At 48.4% G+C, this 17541-nt stretch overlaps 1 protein-coding gene across 1 annotated transcript in view; it reads left to right on the forward strand.

The window, feature by feature from the left end:
* The window catches only part of LOC124038006 (microtubule-associated serine/threonine-protein kinase 2-like), a 170438-nt gene extending 153408 nt beyond the window's left edge, over positions 1-17030 (forward strand). The window contains 14 exon segments of the mRNA XM_046353356.1: positions 325-463; positions 623-755; positions 1329-1494; positions 1657-1881; positions 4924-5033; positions 5143-5297; positions 5684-6006; positions 12120-12329; positions 12529-12755; positions 12958-13080; positions 13260-13399; positions 13551-13741; positions 13861-14195; positions 14197-17030. Coding sequence (XP_046209312.1) covers positions 325-463; positions 623-755; positions 1329-1494; positions 1657-1881; positions 4924-5033; positions 5143-5297; positions 5684-6006; positions 12120-12329; positions 12529-12755; positions 12958-13080; positions 13260-13399; positions 13551-13741; positions 13861-14195; positions 14197-15954 — 4235 coding nt within the window. The 3' untranslated portion in view covers positions 15955-17030.
* Positions 17031-17541: the final 511 nt, after the last annotated feature.

Here is a 17541-nt window from a genome sequence, read left to right on the forward strand (position 1 = left end):
ACACACAAGCAAGCAAACAAACAACAATGGACACCGCTGTACGGTCATGGAGTATGTCGAAAGTAACAGCTGATCATACACACAGTTGACATACATCGGGGCTGGCCAACCCTTTCCCTGGAGAGCTACTAGTTATGCAGGCTTTTGCTCCACACACACCTGATACAGCTGATCAAGGCCCTGATGAGCAGCTAATTAGTAGAATCGGGAAGCGGTCCCCTTCTTCCTTACACATTGTGTACACACTGACACCGTTTCTTCCAACCACATGCTTGTTAGTGGGGGTGCATGTGTACTGACTGTCGTTGCCTATGCCCTCCGCAGGTGGTGACTGTGCCACCCTGCTGAAGAACATTGGGGCTCTGCCTGTGGACATGGCACGCATGTACTTCGCTGAGACCGTGCTGGCACTGGAGTACCTCCACAACTATGGCATCGTACACAGAGACCTCAAACCGGACAAGTAACACACACACAAGAAGGCTGTATCTGTCTTGCAACTTCATTCTGATACTTCACGGGCTTCAGCAATTCACCCGCTGTAAGCGCTATTCACCATCTCACAATGCTTCCATCTCTCTCTCTCTCTCTTTCTCTCTCCTTCCCTACTTCCTTCCTGCAGTCTTCTGATCACATCGATGGGCCACATCAAGCTGACAGACTTTGGCCTGTCTAAGATCGGTCTGATGAGCCTCACCACCAACCTGTATGAAGGACACATAGAGAAGGATACCAGGGAGTTCCTGGATAAACAGGTACAGAGAGAGACACCTCTGGCGCCCCAACACATAACACCCTAACTCTGTCACTGGTCACTCAATCTTCCTTTATGTATAACAATGTGTATGACAGAAGTGTATGGCGATGTGTACAGGTATAAGAACGAATGCAACATTGTGCCGTTAAGAGTGTATCAAATCAAATTGTTTTGGTCACACATTTAGATGTTATTGCGGGTGTAGCAAAATGCTTGTGTTTCAAGTGCCAACAGTGCAGTAATTTCTATCAAGTAGCATCAAACCATTTCTCAACAATACACACACATCTAAAGTAAAGGAATGGAATTAAGAATATATAAATATTTGGACGAGCAATGTCGGAGCGGCATAGACTAAGATACAGTAGAATAGAATATAATACAGTATAAACATATGAGATGGGTAATGCAAAATATGTAAACGTTATTAAAGTGACTAGTGTTCCATTATTAAAGTGGCCAGTGATTTCAAGTCTATGTATATAGGGCAGCAGCCTCCAAGGCACGCTTGCTGTTTTCAGTTCTCTCCTTGCCTATACTTGACCCTTCCCCCCTGTGTGTGTGTTACCAGGTGTGTGGTACACCAGAGTACATAGCCCCAGAGGTGATCCTGAGACAGGGCTATGGGAAGCCAGTAGACTGGTGGGCCATGGGGGTCATCCTCTATGAGTTCCTGGTGGGCTGTGCCCCTTTCTTTGGAGACACGCCAGAGGAGCTCTTTGGACAGGTCATCAGTGGTGAGCACCAGAGATAACAGGAGCCCATTAAACACAGGAGTCTGCATTTCTAACGGAGAAAAAAAGGACAGAAAAAAATCAATCGAAAAGTGATTGCTGTGTTTTCTGAAGAAATGTGGGGAAAATGCATCTGACTACAGTTTCTGCTCTCTGTCTCTGTAGATGAGATCATATGGCCAGAGGAGGAGGAGGCTCTTCCTAACGATGCCCAGGACCTCATCTGTAAACTCCTCAGACAGAACCCTCTGGAGAGGCTGGGTACAGGCAGTGCATTCGAGGTGAAGCAACACCGGTTCTTCTATGACCTGGACTGGAACAGTCTGCTGAGACAGAAGGCAGAGTTCATCCCTCAGCTGGAGTCAGAGGAAGACACCAGCTACTTTGACAGTAAGTCTACATGATATACGGTGCATTCGGAAAGTATTCAGACCCCTTCCCCTTTTCCACATTTTGCTACGTTGCAGCCTTATTTTCTGAAATGGATTAAATTAATGTAATGTTTTTGCTTTGTCATTATGGGGTATTGTGACGTCATTATGGGGTATTGTGACGGCATTGTGGGGTATTGTGACGTCATTGTGGGGTATTGTGACGTCATTGTGGGGTATTGTGACGTCATTATGGGGTATTGTGATGTCATTATGGGGTATTGTGCCGTCATTATGGGGTATTGTGACGTCATTATGGGGTATTGTGTGTAGATTGAATAGAGGGAAAAACTTGACAAAATGTTAGAATAAGGCTGTGACGTAAACAAAAATGTGGAAAAAGTCAATGGGTCTGAATACTTTCCAAAGGCACTGTAGACGTACCTATACTAACACCCTGAACCTACCCTGCTATTCCTTTACTCACACTCCATTAGAACGTGCGTCGAAGATGTCGTTCCCATAGCAACGATAAAAACATTCCCAAACCAGAAACCGTGGATTGATGGCAGCATTCGCGTGAAACTGAAAGCGCGAACCACTGCTTTTAATCAGGGCAAGGTGTCTGGTAACATGTCCGAATATAAACAATGCAGCTATTTCCTCCGCAAGGCTATTAAACAAGCTAAGCGTCAGTACAGAGACAAAGTGGAATCTCAATTCAATGGCTCAGACACAAGAGGCATGTGGCAGGGTCTACAGTCAATCACGGACTACAAGAAGAAACCCAGCCCAGTCACGGACCAGGATGTCTTGCTCCCAGGCAGACTAAATAACTTTTTTGCCCGCTTTGAGGACAATACAGTGCCACTGACATGGCCTGCAACGAAAACATGCGGTCTCTCCTTCACTGCAGCCGAGGTGAGTAAGACATTTAAACGTTTTAACCCTCGCAAGGCTGCAGGCCCAGACGGCATCCCCAGCCGCGCCCTCAGAGCATGCGCAGACCAGCTGGCTGGTGTGTTTACGGACATATTCAATCAATCCCTATACCAGTCTGCTGTTCCCACATGCTTCAAGAGGGCCACCATTGTTCCTGTTCCCAAGAAAGCTAAGGTAACTGAGCTAAACGACTACCGCCCCGTAGCACTCACTTCCGTCATCATGAAGTGCTTTGAGAGAATAGTCAAGGACCATATCACCTCCACCCTACCTGACACCCTAGACCCACTCCAATTTGCTTATCGCTAAAATAGGTCCACAGACGATGCAATCTCAACCACACTGCACACTGCCCTAACCCACCTGGACAAGAGGAATACCTATGTGAGAATGCTGTTCATCGACTACAGCTCGGCATTCAACACCATAGTACCCTCCAAGCTCGTCATCAAGCTCGAGACCCTGGGTCTCGACCCCGCCCTGTGCAACTGGGTACTGGACTTCCTGACGGGCCGACCCCAGGTGGTGAGGGTAGGCAACAACATCTCCTCCCCGCTGATCCTCAACACGGGGGCCCCACAAGGGTGCGTTCTGAGCCCTCTCCTGTACTCCCTGTTCACCCACGACTGCGTGGCCACGCACGCCTCCAACTCAATCATCAAGTTTGCGGACGACACAACAGTGGTAGGCTTGATTACCAACAACGACGAGACGGCCTACAGGGAGGAGGTGAGGGCCCTCGGAGTGTGGTGTCAGGAAAATAACCTCACACTCAACGTCAACAAAACTAAGGAGATGATTGTGGACTTCAGGAAACAGCAGAGGGAACACCCCCTATCCACATCGATGGAACAGTAGTGGAGAGGGTAGCTAGTTTTAAGTTCCTCGGCATACACATCACAGACAAACTGAATTGGTCCACTCACACTGACAGCGTTGTGAAGAAGGCGCAGCAGCGCCTATTCAACCTCAGGAGGCTGAAGAAATTTGGCTTGTCACCAAAAGCACTCACAAACTTCTACAGATGCACAATCGAGAGCATCCTGGCGGGCTGTATCACCGCCTGGTACGGCAACTGCTCCGCCCTCAACCGTAAGGCTCTCCAGAGGGTAGTGAGGACTGCACAACGCATCACCGGGGGCAAACTACCTGCCCTCCAGGACACCTACACCACCGTTGTTACAGGAAGGCCATAAAGATCATCAAGGACATCAACCACCCGAACCACTGCCTGTTCACCCCGCTATCATCCAGAAGGCGAGGTCAGTACAGGTGCATCAAAGCTGGGACCGAGAGACTGAAAAACAGCTTCTATCTCAAGGCCATCAGACTGTTAAACAGCCACCACTAACATTGAGTGGCTGCTGCCAACACACTGTCATTGACACTGACCCAACTCCAGCCATTTTAATAATGGGAAATAATGTAAATATATCACTAGCCACTTTAAACAATGCTACCTTATATAATGTTACTTACCCTACATTATTCATCTCATATGCATATGTATATACTGTACTCTACATCATCGACTGCATCCTTATGCAATACATGTATCACTAGCCACTTTAACTATGCCACTTTGTTTACTTTGTCTACACACTCATCTCATATGTATATACTGTACTCGATACCATCTACTGTATGCTGCACTGTACCATCACTCATTCATATATCCTTATGTACATATTCCTTATCCCCTTACACTGTGTATAAGACAGTAGTTTTGGAATTTTTAGTTAGATTACTTGTTGGTTATCACTGCATTGTCGGAACTAGAAGCACAAGCATTTCGCTACACTCGCATTAACATCTGCTAACCATGTGTATGTGACAAATACAATTTGATTTGATTTGATTTGATAGTCATTGAAATAATAGAATACCGTTTAAACAGTCGCTGTACTTCAACATAGAGCTTACTCTTCAGAACTGCTCTACACACGCTTATTCTATCTTCCAGTCTCCGGGTACTGTGTCATGAAAATTAGTTTGTCATGTAACTTAATCTTGTTTTCCTCTTTTCTCTCTCTCTCTCTCTCTCTCTCTCTCTCTCTCTCTCTCTCTCTCTCTCTCTCTCTCTCTCTCTCTCTCTCTCTCTCTCTCTCACTCTCTCCAGCCCGTTCAGACAGGTACCACCACATGGACTCTGAAGATGAGGACGACACTAACGATGACGATCACGTAGAGATGCGCCAGTTCTCCTCCTGCTCGCCCCGCTTCAGCAAGGTAAACCACGCTCGCACATACACATTCACACACATACACACATTCACACACAACCGCCACTTTTGAAATGTAATCACTCCGTGTACTCGATGTAATTAAAACTGTTTAGGTGTACAGCAGTATGGAGCGTCTCTCCCTTCATGAGGAGAAGCGGGCCCCCCCACCCACCAAGCGCAGCCTCAGTGAGGAGGGAGGAGAGCGCATCGACAGCCTCAGTGGGCTCAAGTCCAGAGACCGCTCCTGGCTGGTGGGGTCACCTGAGATGTGAGTGTAGGGGCTCTTCTGAGGCCAGCAAACCAAGGCCTAATTTACTATTGTGTATACTAATTATTTAAGTCGTCCACTGTAGGAGGTGTCTGTGTATTGCATCAAATTAAATCCAATTTTGTAAGTCACATGCACCGAATACAACAGGTGTTGACCTTACAGTGAAATGCTTACTTACAAGCCCCTAACCAACAATGCAGTTAAAAAAATCTGAGTAAGAATGAGAAATATCACCAACAACAGAACTGTAGCCTTATAGATTCTAAATCCCTAGCACTTTACTTAGTTAGGATAGTTGACACTACCTTTTGAAAAACATTACATTCGATAAACTTAGTTGTTCTGCATTTGTAACGTCCCTCTCCTGTGTCCCCCTCCCACAGCCTGCGTAAGCGTCTGTCCGTCTCGGAGTCGTCCCACACTGAGAGTGACTCCAGCCCTCCTCTGGCTGTGCGTAGACGCTGCTGCTCCGCCATCATCGAGATGCCACGCTTCGCCATCTCCTCGGAGGAGGAAGGAGGGCTGGCCCCCAGTCGTAAGAGCCCCAGCCTGCTCAGCCAGACCCCCGGGGGAGTCAGGGGACCCCGCAGTGAGGAGCTGCCCCTCTCCATCCCAGAGCTCCCAATAGAGAGAGAGCTGAAACTGGTCGAGTCCCCCACCACACCTGGGTCCATCACCAGCCAGCTCAGCAGAGCCACACTCACATGTCAGTACTGGCTAAAAAATATGCTCATTCTATATATGGGTGTCTGCTTTGATTACATTCACATGACCAGGGATGCAAACTAGTCACCTTTCGGGTTTATGTGACCTACGTGAATTGTGTAGATCTTTTTTTTGGGGGGTATTGGATCACTACTGATCACTACTGATCACTACTGGCTGTAAGCAAACGAGTGATGAGCGTTTGAAGCAATACTGGCTGTATCCAAGTCTCAGCCAATCGTTCACATAACAATAGAATGCATACAATATAGCTCAGTATTATCCAAAGCGACTTACAGTCATGTGTGCATACATTCTACGTATGGGTGGTCCCGGGAATCGAACCCACTACCCTGGTGTTACAAGCGCCATGCTCTACCAACTGAGCTACAGAAGGACCATGATTCCGACAGGATTAGTTTTACCAAACTGCCCCGTCTAATTATTTGTATCTTTCATTCAAAATGTACCGTTATTGCTACACCCGCAGTAACATCTGCTAAATATGTGCACGTGATCAATAAAGTTTGATTTGATTTGGAATCTGTTCTAGGCTTGAAGACATTTCAACTTGTCTAGATATGGCCTAATATTGTCAATAAGAACCATTCATTCATTCATTCATTAACTGACATATTTTTTGAATTGATCAATTCATTGGCACGATATCAGCCACTTAAACTTTTAAAAGAGAAAGAGGCACTGAGAAAGTTGACAGATCATCCATCTGTAGGCTATGTGCATAGCACTTTGTTTTAAGCATCATTGTTCCCATGTTCAAATCAAATACATTTTTATTTGTCAAATCCATTTAAATGCGCCAAATACAACAGCGAAATGCTTACTTACAAGCCCTTAACCGACAATGCAGTTTTAATAAGTGTTAAGTAACCAATAAATAACAAATAGTTGAAGAGCAGCAGTAAAATAACAGTAGCGAGGCTATATACAGGGGGTACTGGTACATAGTCAATATAGAGACTATATACAGGGGGTACTGGTACATAGTCAATATAGAGACTATATACAGGGGGTACTGGTACATAGTCAATGTGGAGACTATATACAGGGGGTACTGGTACATAGTCAATGTGGAGACTATATACAGGGGGTACTGGTACATAGTCAATGTGGAGACTATATACAGGGGGTACCGGTACAGAGTCAATGTGGAGGCTATATACAGGGGGTACCGGTACATAGTCAATGTGGAGGCTATATACAGGGGGTACTGGTACATAGTCAATGTGGAGGCTATATACAGGGGGTACTGGTACATAGTCAATGTGGAGGCTATATACAGGGGGTACTGGTACATAGTCAATGTGGAGGCTATATACAGGGGGTACTGGTACATAGTCAATGTGGAGGCTATATACAGGGTATTACAGTACAGAGTCAATGTGGAGAATATATACAGGGGGTACTGGTACATAGTCAATGTGGAGGCTATATACAGGGTATTACAGTACAGAGTCAATGTGGAGACTATATACAGGGGGTACTGGTACATAGTCAATATAGAGACTATATACAGGGGGTACTGGTACATAGTCAATGTGGAGACTATATACAGGGGGTACTGGTACATAGTCAATGTGGAGACTATATACAGGGGGTACTGGTACATAGTCAATATAGAGACTATATACAGGGGGTACTGGTACATAGTCAATGTGGAGACTATATACAGGGGGTACTGGTACATAGTCAATGTGGAGACTATATACAGGGGGTACTGGTACATAGTCAATGTGGAGACTATATACAGGGGGTACCGGTACAGAGTCAATGTGGAGGCTATATACAGGGGGTACCGGTACATAGTCAATGTGGAGGCTATATACAGGGGGTACTGGTACATAGTCAATGTGGAGGCTATATACAGGGGGTACTGGTACATAATCAATGTGGAGGCTATATACAGGGGGTACTGGTACATAGTCAATGTGGAGGCTATATACAGGGTATTACAGTACAGAGTCAATGTGGAGAATATATACAGGGGGTACTGGTACATAGTCAATGTGGAGGCTATATACAGGGTATTACAGTACAGAGTCAATGTGGAGACTATATACAGGGGGTACTGGTACATAGTCAATGTGGAGGCTATATACAGGGGGTACTGGTACATAGTCAATGTGGAGGCTATATACAGGGTATTACAGTACAGAGTCAATGTGGAGACTATATACAAGGGGTACTGGTACATAGTCAATGTGGAGGCTATATACAGGATATTACAGTACAGAGTCAATGTGGAGGCTATATACAGGGGGTACTGGTACATAGTCAATGTGGAGACTATATACAGGGTATTACAGTACAGATCTCAATGTGGAGGCTATATACAGGGGGTACTGGTACATAGTCAATGTGGAGGCTATATACAGGGGGTACTGGTACATAGTCAATGTGGAGGCTATATACAGGGGGTACTGGTACATAGTCAATGTGGAGGCTATATACAGGGGGTACTGGTACATAGTCAATGGGGAGGCTATATACAGGGGGTACTGGTACATAGTCAATGTGGAGGCTATATACAGGGTATTACAGTACAGAGTCAATGTGGAGGCTATATACAGGGGGTACTGGTACATAGTCAATGTGGAGACTATATACAGGGTATTACAGTACAGAGTCAATGTGGAGGCTATATACAGGGGGTACTGGTACATAGTCAATGTGGAGAGTATATATAGGGTATTACAGTACAGAGTCAATGTGGAGGCTATATACAGGGGGTACTGGTACATAGTCAATGTGGAGGCTATATACAGGGGGTACTGGTACATAGTCAATGTGCGGGGGCACTGGTTAGTTGAGGTAATTGAAGTAATATGTACATGTAGTAGAGTTAAAGTGACTATGCAGAGATAATAACCAAAGAGTAGCAGCAGTGTAAAAGAGCGGGTGGGGTGGGGGGGCATTGCAAATAGTCTGGGTAGCCTTTCGATTAGCTGTTCAGGAGTCTTATGGCTTGGGGGTAGAAGCCTGGTATAGAGGTCCTGGATGGCAGGAAGCTTGGCACCAGTGATTTACTGGGCCGTACGCACTACCCTCTATAGTGCCTTGCGGTCAGAGGCCGAGCAGTTGCCATACCAGGCAGTGATGCAACCCGTCAGGATACTCTCGATGGCGCAGCTGTATAACTTTTTGAGGATCTGAGGACCCATGCCAAATCTTTTCAGTCACCCGAGGGGGAATAGGCTTTGTCGTGCCCTCTTCACGACTGTCTTGGTATGTTTGGACCATGATAGTTTGTTGGTGATGTGAACACCAAGGGACTTGAAGCTCTCAACCTGCTCCACTACAGCCCCGTCGATAAGAATGGGGGCGTGCTCTGTCCACATTTTCTTGTAGTCCACAGTTTTCTCCTTTTGTATTGATCACATTGATCAGGTTGTTATCCTGGCACCACACGACCAGATCTATGACCACCTCCACCTATAGGCTGTCTCATCGTTGTTGGTGATCAGGATGTTGTGTCATCGGCAAACTAAATGATGGTGTTGGAGTCGTGCCTGGCCATGCAGTCATGGGTGAACAGGGAGTACAGGAGGGGACTGAGCACGCACCCCTGAGAGGATTTCCGGTGTTGCGAATCAGCGTGGCAGATGTGTTGTTACCTACCCTTACCACCTGGGGGCGGCCTGTCAGGTAGTCCAGGATCCAGTTGCAGAGGGAGGTGTTTAGTCCCAGGGTCCATAGATTATTTATGAGCTTTGAGGGCACTATGGTGTTGAACGCTGTGCTGTAGTCTATATATAGCATACTCACGTAGGTGTTCCTTTTGTACAGGTGGGAAAGGGCAGTGTGGAGTGCAATAGAGATTGTATCATCTGTGGATCTGTTAGGGCGGTATGCAAATTGTAGTGGGTCTAGGGTCTCTGGAAAAATGGTGTTGATGTGAGCCATGACCAGCCTTTCAAAGCACTTTATGGCTACAGATGTGAGTGTTACCGGTTGGTAGTCATTTAGGCAGATTACCTTAGTGTTATTGGGCACAGGACTATGGGGGTCTGCTTGAAACATGTTGGTATTACAGACTCGGTCAGGGACAGGTTGAAAATGTCAGTGAAGATGCTTGCCAGTTAGTCAGCGCATGCTCGGAGTACACATCCTGGTAATCTGTCTGGCCACGCGGCCTTGTGAATGTTGATCCTGTTTAAAGGTCTTGCTCACATCGGCTATGGAGAGTGTGATCACACAGTCGTCTGGAACAGCTGGTGCTCTCATGTGTGCTTCAGTGTTGCTTGCCTCAAACTGAGCCTCGAACTGAGCATGTCGTCTGTAATAGCTTGCAAGTCCTACCACATCCGACGAGCTTTGGAGCCGGTGTAGTAGGGTTCAATCTCAGCCCTGTATTGACACTTTGCCTGTTTGATGGTTTGTCGGAGGGCATAGGGGGATTTCTTATAAGCGTCCAGATTAGAGTCCCGCTCCTTGAAAGCGTCAGCTCTACCCTTTAGCTCAGTGCGGACGTTGCCTCTAATCCATGGTTTCTGGTTGGGGTATGTACGTACGGTCACTGTGGGGATGAGGTCATCAATGCACTTATTCATGAAGCCGGTGACTGATGTGGTGTACTCCTCAATGCGATCGGAAGAATCCCGGAACATATTCCAGTCTGTGCTAGCAAAACAGTCCGGTAGTTTAGCATCTGCGTATTCTGGCCACTTCCTTATTGACCGTGTCACTGGTGCTCCCTGATTTCGTTTTTGCTTGTAAGCAGGAATCAGGAAGATAGAATTATGGTCAGATTTGCCAAATGGAGGGCAAGGGAGAGCTTTGTACTGTGTGTACTGTGTGTGGAGTAAAGGTGGTCTAGAGTTTTTTTTTTCCCCCTCTGGTTGCACATTTAACATGCTGGTAAAAATGTTATTACCCAAACTGTGACCAGCACCTGTTAAACACTGTAATACCCCTCAAAACACAGCAATGTCAATTCTCACTGGATAAGTATTATCAGAGGACCTTGGAGTTTGCCAAAAAACAGTAGGTTATTCTGGCTGGAATTATTACTCTCCCGCCATGTGAAAATGACTGACATGACAGATTCTCACGTGACTAAAATTATAGATGTGGTGTTTTGTGCTCATGCACATAATTACTCTACCCGACCTCCCCCAGTAAAACGTATCCCGTTCAAATGAGGCTTTAGAAATCAAATTACTCCAGTCATTATTCAGTTACTATTTGGCAAAATACACTGAGTGTACAAAACATTAGGAACACTTTCCATGACTAAGACTGACCAGGTGAATCCAGGTGAAAGATATGATCCCTTTTTGATGTCACTTGTTAAATCCACTTCAATCAGTGTGGATGAAGGGGAGGAGACGGGTTAAATAAGGATATTTAAGCGTAGAAACAATTGAGATATGGATTGTGTCTGTGTGCCATCCAGCGGGTGAATGGGAAAGACAACATATATACGTGCCTTTGAACGGGGTAGTAGATGCCAGGTGTATTGTTTGGAGTGTGTAAAGAACTGCAATGCTGCTGGATTTTCCCCGTTCAACAGTTTCCCGTGTGTATCACGAATGGTCCACCCCTCAAAGGACATCCAGCCAATTTGACACGACCGTGGGAAGCATTGGAGTCAACATGGGACAGCATCCCTGTGGAAGGCTTTCGACACCTTGTACAGTCCATTCCCCAACGAATTGAGGCTGTTCTGAAGGCAAAAGGGGTGCAACTCAATATTAGGAAGGTGTTTCTAATGTTTTGTGCACCCAGTGTAACCGAAAACAAACATTCCAACGAGTTGCAGGGCATAATGGACAACTAGTTAAAATATATTTTATTTAGCAGATTATTTTATCCAAAGCAACTTACAGGCCTGTATACATTTGACACAAATAAAAAGTGGCATTCTGAACTGTCACCTTGAAATGTCCCTTCATGAAACATTTGATCTCAAATCCAAACTGCTGAGGTATGGAGCCACATTTTTGCTTCACTGTCCAAATAAATATACTCTGCAATAGATTTACATATTGAACACTGATTTATAGGTGCACTTCTATTTTTTTTTGTCGCTATATACCTGGTACTCTATTTTCTCTATATTTATTCTTCTGCACCCCCCCCCTCTCTCCATAGCGGGTAGTTCAGGAGATGTGTGGGAGCGTGGTACAGTGTCGGGAGCAGACAGCTCTATCTCTACCCCTAAGGCCATCAGTGACCTGGCAGTTCGGAGGGCCCGCCACAGACTGTTGTCTGGAGACACGGACAAACACACCCAGTTCAGACCACTCAACAAGGTCATCAAGTCTGCCTCCGCAACTACGCTCTCACTCATGATCCCTCCAGGTACACATGGGGGTGTGTGTGGGGAGGGATAATTAGTGTGTGTGTGGTGTGGGCGCTTTCTGTTTTGAGGTTATTGGTTCTTGGTTAGCATTCAAAACTTGAGGTAAAACTGTTGGTAATATAATACAGGTGTGTATGTATATACTCTATTTACTACTGGTCTGCTCTCCCTATCAAATCTCCTCTCCCCTCTCATTAGACCACCATGGAGCCTCCCCATTGGCCAGCCCCATGTCACCCCACTCCCTCTCCTCCAATCCCTCATCCAGAGACTCCTCCCCGAGTAGAGACCTTTCGCCGGCCGTAGTCAACATCAAACCCCCCATCATCATCCACCGGGCGGGCAAGAAGTACGGCTTCACCCTCCGGGCCATCAGGGTGTACATGGGAGACACGGATATCTACACCGTACATCACATAGTCTGGGTGAGTAGTAGGCCCAAACATCACTGGCTGCTTTACGCTTATTGCCTCAAACTAAAAGAGATTTACTACTGGTTATCCGGTTCTTCATCCGATTCAAAGACAGAGTTACCAGTGAGTTGCCATGTTGTATATTTTCAATCTTTCTCCCTCTCTCTCTCCATTTTTCTCTCCCTCCATCTCTCTCCCTCTCTGTCTCTCTCAGCATGTGGAGGAGGGTGGTCCAGCCCATGATGCAGGGCTGAGAGAAGGAGACCTCATCACTCATGTGAACGGGGAGGCTGTCCACGGCCTGGTCCACACTGAGGTGGTGGAGCTCATCCTCAAGGTACACACACACACACACACACACACACACACACACACACACACACACACACACACACACACACACACACACACACACACACACACACACACACACACACACACACACACACACACACACACACACACACACACACACTCTCTAGCTCCTGTCTTATACGTGTTGTCTCTTACCCTCAGAGCGGTGGTAAGGTGTCCGTCTCAGCCACGCCCTTTGAGAACACCTCCATTAAGGTAGGCCCCGCCCGCAAGACCAGCTCCAAATCCAAGATGGCGCGTCGCAACAAAAAGACCAAAACCAAAGATGGAGGCCAGGAAAGGTTGGTCTCTTTAGCTGAGGGATCTCACACACTTACCATGCACCGTTCCTCTCAGAAGTCAAGGTAGACGGAACATAAATTCTGTTCAATGGATTGTTTGTTTGTGTCTTTTTACCTCTTCAGCTGTGTGCGTGTGTGTTTCCATTAGCAGCGGCAAGAAGAGGAACTCTCTGTTCAGGAAGATCACCAAGCAGGCGTCTCTGCTCCACACCAGCCGTAGTCTATCCTCTCTCAACCGCTCCCTGTCTTCTGGAGAGAGTGGACCAGGGTCCCCCACACACAACCTGTCCCCCAGGTCACCTACACCTGGCTACCGCTCCACACCTGACTCTGCACACTCTGGTAAGACACACACACACGGGGCTACAAACACAAACCTTGCACAAGGTCTTGAAAAGGTCATAAAAGGTGATGATTATAAATGCGTAAAGGTCTGACTGTGTGTGTTGTGTTTTCTCAGTAGGGGGGAAACTCTTCTCAGAGCAGCTCTCCCAGCTCCAGTGTTCCAAACTCCCCAGCCAGCTCCGGTCACATCCGGCCCAGCTCCCTCCATGGCCTCGCCCCCAAGCTCCAGCGCCAGTACCGTTCCCCTCGACGCAAGTCAGCCGGCAACATCCCCCTATCCCCCCTGGCCCGCACCCCCTCCCCCACCCTGCAGAGCACCTCCCCCCAACGTTCTCCCTCCCCCCTGCCCAGCCATGCTGTGGGCTCCTCCTCTATGGGCCAGTCTTTCCCCGTGAAACTCCACTCCTCCCCTCCTCTGGTCAGGCATATCTCCAGGCCCAAGAGCACTGAACCCCCCCCGCTCCCCACTCCTCAAACGAGTACAATCCACCGAGAAGCTAGCCTCCTCCCTTTCCTCCTCCTCCTCCTCCTCTCCCTCTGCGTCGGGGTCCGGAGGTGACAAGAAGCTGCCTCTAGCGGTGACAGGACGTAAACACAGCCTGGACATCTCCCACCAGGAGTTTAAGAAGGAGATGCTTCAGAGAGACCCCAGTCTGCAGATCCTGCAGGAGTCCGCTGGGGAGAGAGAGGGGGTGCTGGGGGTGGGGACAGGGGTGGGGGGTCGCGGGGGCCCTGTGGAGAAGGGCAGCCTGCAGAAACACTCCTCCTCCAGCAGGAAGCTGGGGCGTCAGGAGGGGGACGTCGGACCGACAGCCGGGTCCCTGGGGCTGGCCCCCGGGAAGAGCAAGCTGAAGGACAAGCTGTCAGCCATTAGACAGGACCGGGCTGAGAGGAGGGAGTCACTGCAGAAGCAGGATGCTATCCACGAGGTGGACTCTTCAGAGGACGAGACAGACGAGGGGTCGGAGGACAGCCAGGACGGGAGGGGCAGGAACACCTGTACTTTCACCCCCCCGCTGCTCCGCCCCACCTCCGTCATGGCCACCGCCACCCGCACGGGACCCGGGGGCACCCTCCCCTCCCTGTGTCTGTCCCCCTCCTCCACCCTGCTGCCCAGCAGAGCCACCATACCCTCCACAATCCCCGAACACAAGCCCACTCAGAGTGCTCCTTCGCTGGGAGGGAAAGACAGCGGCTCAGCCTCCTCAGATGACTGTGGGAGGAGAGAGGGGAAGGCTCCAGACACCAGCTCCAAGTTCACCCAGAGCCCCCTGTCCAGCACCTTCGCCACACCCGGCAGTGCTTTCATCTCCATCAGTAAGGACACCTTCCTGAAGCCTGCTGCTCCATCTTCACATCAGGAATGGAGGAGCCCCAAGCTACCTGAGCCCAGAGGGAAGAGCAGTAGTCCTGGGTTATGGAGTGAGGAGAGAGACTCTGGCCTGGAGGCCCCCAGATCCAGCCCCACTGGATCCATAGATGGCAGATACATAGCCCACACACCCATCTCTTCCCCAGGCATCACCAAGGAGAAAAAGGAGGCCGACAACCGGAGGCAGGCTGCTGCTGCCGCCGCCGCTGCAGCCTACGCCACCCCAGCCTACCCCACCCCATCCTACGCCATTCCAAGCCCCCCAGCCCAAGTGTCAGGGTCAGAGAGTGGGGTGGATAAGGTTGTGTCCCAGCTAGCCACTGTGGCTAAGAGCTTCCTGGGCCCCGTCAAACTCACTATCCCTGGGGCCAAGGAGGCTTTTGAGAGGGCCAAAGACCAGAACCAGAAACCCTCTCACCCCAAGACCTCACCCCGTACCACTACCACCACCACACCCCTCTCCCCATCCCCCTTTAGACACCCTGCCCCTCAGCCACCGCCCCGCCTGTCCTCCCAGTCTCCCTCCCGGCAGCCCTCTTACAAAACTGAGCCAGCCCCCCCTTCCCCTCCACAGAGGAGGGCCTCCCCTCCTAAAGACTGTGCCCCGGGGCCCCAGGACCACCCAGAGAGGCCATTGATGGGGTTACGAGGCAGTAGGGAGACTCCAGCCATTACAGCTGTTACTGCACCAAGGCAGGGGCCCACCAACACACCCACCCAGACCACTACTGCAGCCACGGAGCAGCGCAAGAGGCCAGACCCAGCTGCCCCACGGAGACCCAACCCTGCCTCCGCAGCCTCCACCCCACAGGACAAAACCAGCAGCAAGAAGACGTAGCAGAAAACAAGACTCAAGAAACACCCATGACGATACAGACTGCTGTCACGAGATTTTAATCTTAAATCCACAAACAACTGCATGAGAATAATAATTTATTCAAAACTTTTTGCAACACACAAATCATTATGAGGGAGAGCAAGAGCGAGAAAGAGAGAGAGAGAGTGAGATTGGGGATAGATCTCTGCCCTGACTGTGTCCCAGAGGCATCCAGGCTCACTGTGCCTCTCTTGTTCTTCTTCTGTGTTTTATCATTCATGGATTAATGTTCCTGTGAAGTCAGTCTGTGTTTGTTTCTCCCCGCAAAGAAACACGGGGGGGGCTAGAAATAAACCGTGTTAGTTCACTGATCCACAGGGAAGGATTAACAAACGCCTGCACTAATGGGTTTTTCTAGTATACTGCCTCGTTACCTTTCCCCTTGTAGTTCCAGTAGTCCGATGTGCGTTCTTAGCTAGCCAATAGATCAGGTCGTGCCTTATAAACAAAATGGCACCCCACCCCACCACCCTGCCTGCGTGTCTCCAGTCGTCCGTGACTGGAAAGGGTGTATCTCAGCAATAAAAGTAGCGTGTGCTTCGCAATCACTATAAAATACATTACAGTCTGTTAATGAAACCATCTGCATTGCTCACGTTTACACACTCAGCAGTTTACAAAAAGGCAAATTACATTGTGTATTATTATTATTACTCCCTCATGGTCTAACGCTGCACTCTGTCTCTCTAACAATATAATACTGCGGGCTGGCTAGAGAACCCTCTCGTCCCTGTATAACACACTATTTTAATGAAGCGGATGTCAATGTCTACTAAAGCGGTGTTTTTGTGTTGTATATCATAGCGCTCCACGGTAAACTCCTTCCCCATGCGCTCCACTGGCCCTTCCATGACTATAGCTGGACCCGCCAAGTGTACCCGAATAGAGCTCTATGTGGGTGTGAGCATGTGTCGTGGTAGCTAGGATACCTAGCCTAGCCATTCACCTTGTAGCTGCATGATAGCCTCACCAAATCTACACCCTCCGACTCAAGGGACATGTTTTTTAAATGATAAAGGAAAAATAGGATGTTCATACCACAGGTGAGGTGGGGAGGTTCGGTGATCCGGTCACAGACTGCCCTGGGGACAACTGGTCGATCTGGTCCCTGGTCTGATTTGATCGCATCTTCTTTGGTCAACCACAAAGACCGACGCAGTGATGAGATCAGAGTCAAGTGGTTAAAGATGAGGTACCGTCGGATCTAGTAAAAGAGATTTGGGTTTGTGTACCAGGCAGAAGCTCGATCACCCAGACTCCTCGGTAAGCGAGGCAAGGAAGTCAGCTCACAGGTCTGTTTACGGGCCAGTCAGAAGTACTACAGTAGGTAGCCACCTATAAACTGTATTATGACAACCAGTGGTTTTCCACATCCAAATGGACCATTATCTTTATTTCTAGCCCTCTGTTTTTATCAGCCACTAAAGGTGTTGATTTGACTTTGTATCTGGACCAACTCGCTGTGTTCTCTGTGTTACGCCTCTTATCCTGTAAAGCTAGCAGACTTTACTTTCTATATGCGGGCAAGAGTATGTATTGTCGTCTGGC

This window comes from Oncorhynchus gorbuscha, linkage group LG06 (genome assembly GCF_021184085.1).
Source record: "Oncorhynchus gorbuscha isolate QuinsamMale2020 ecotype Even-year linkage group LG06, OgorEven_v1.0, whole genome shotgun sequence".
In the NCBI taxonomy this organism is placed as follows: Eukaryota; Metazoa; Chordata; class Actinopteri; order Salmoniformes; family Salmonidae; genus Oncorhynchus; species Oncorhynchus gorbuscha.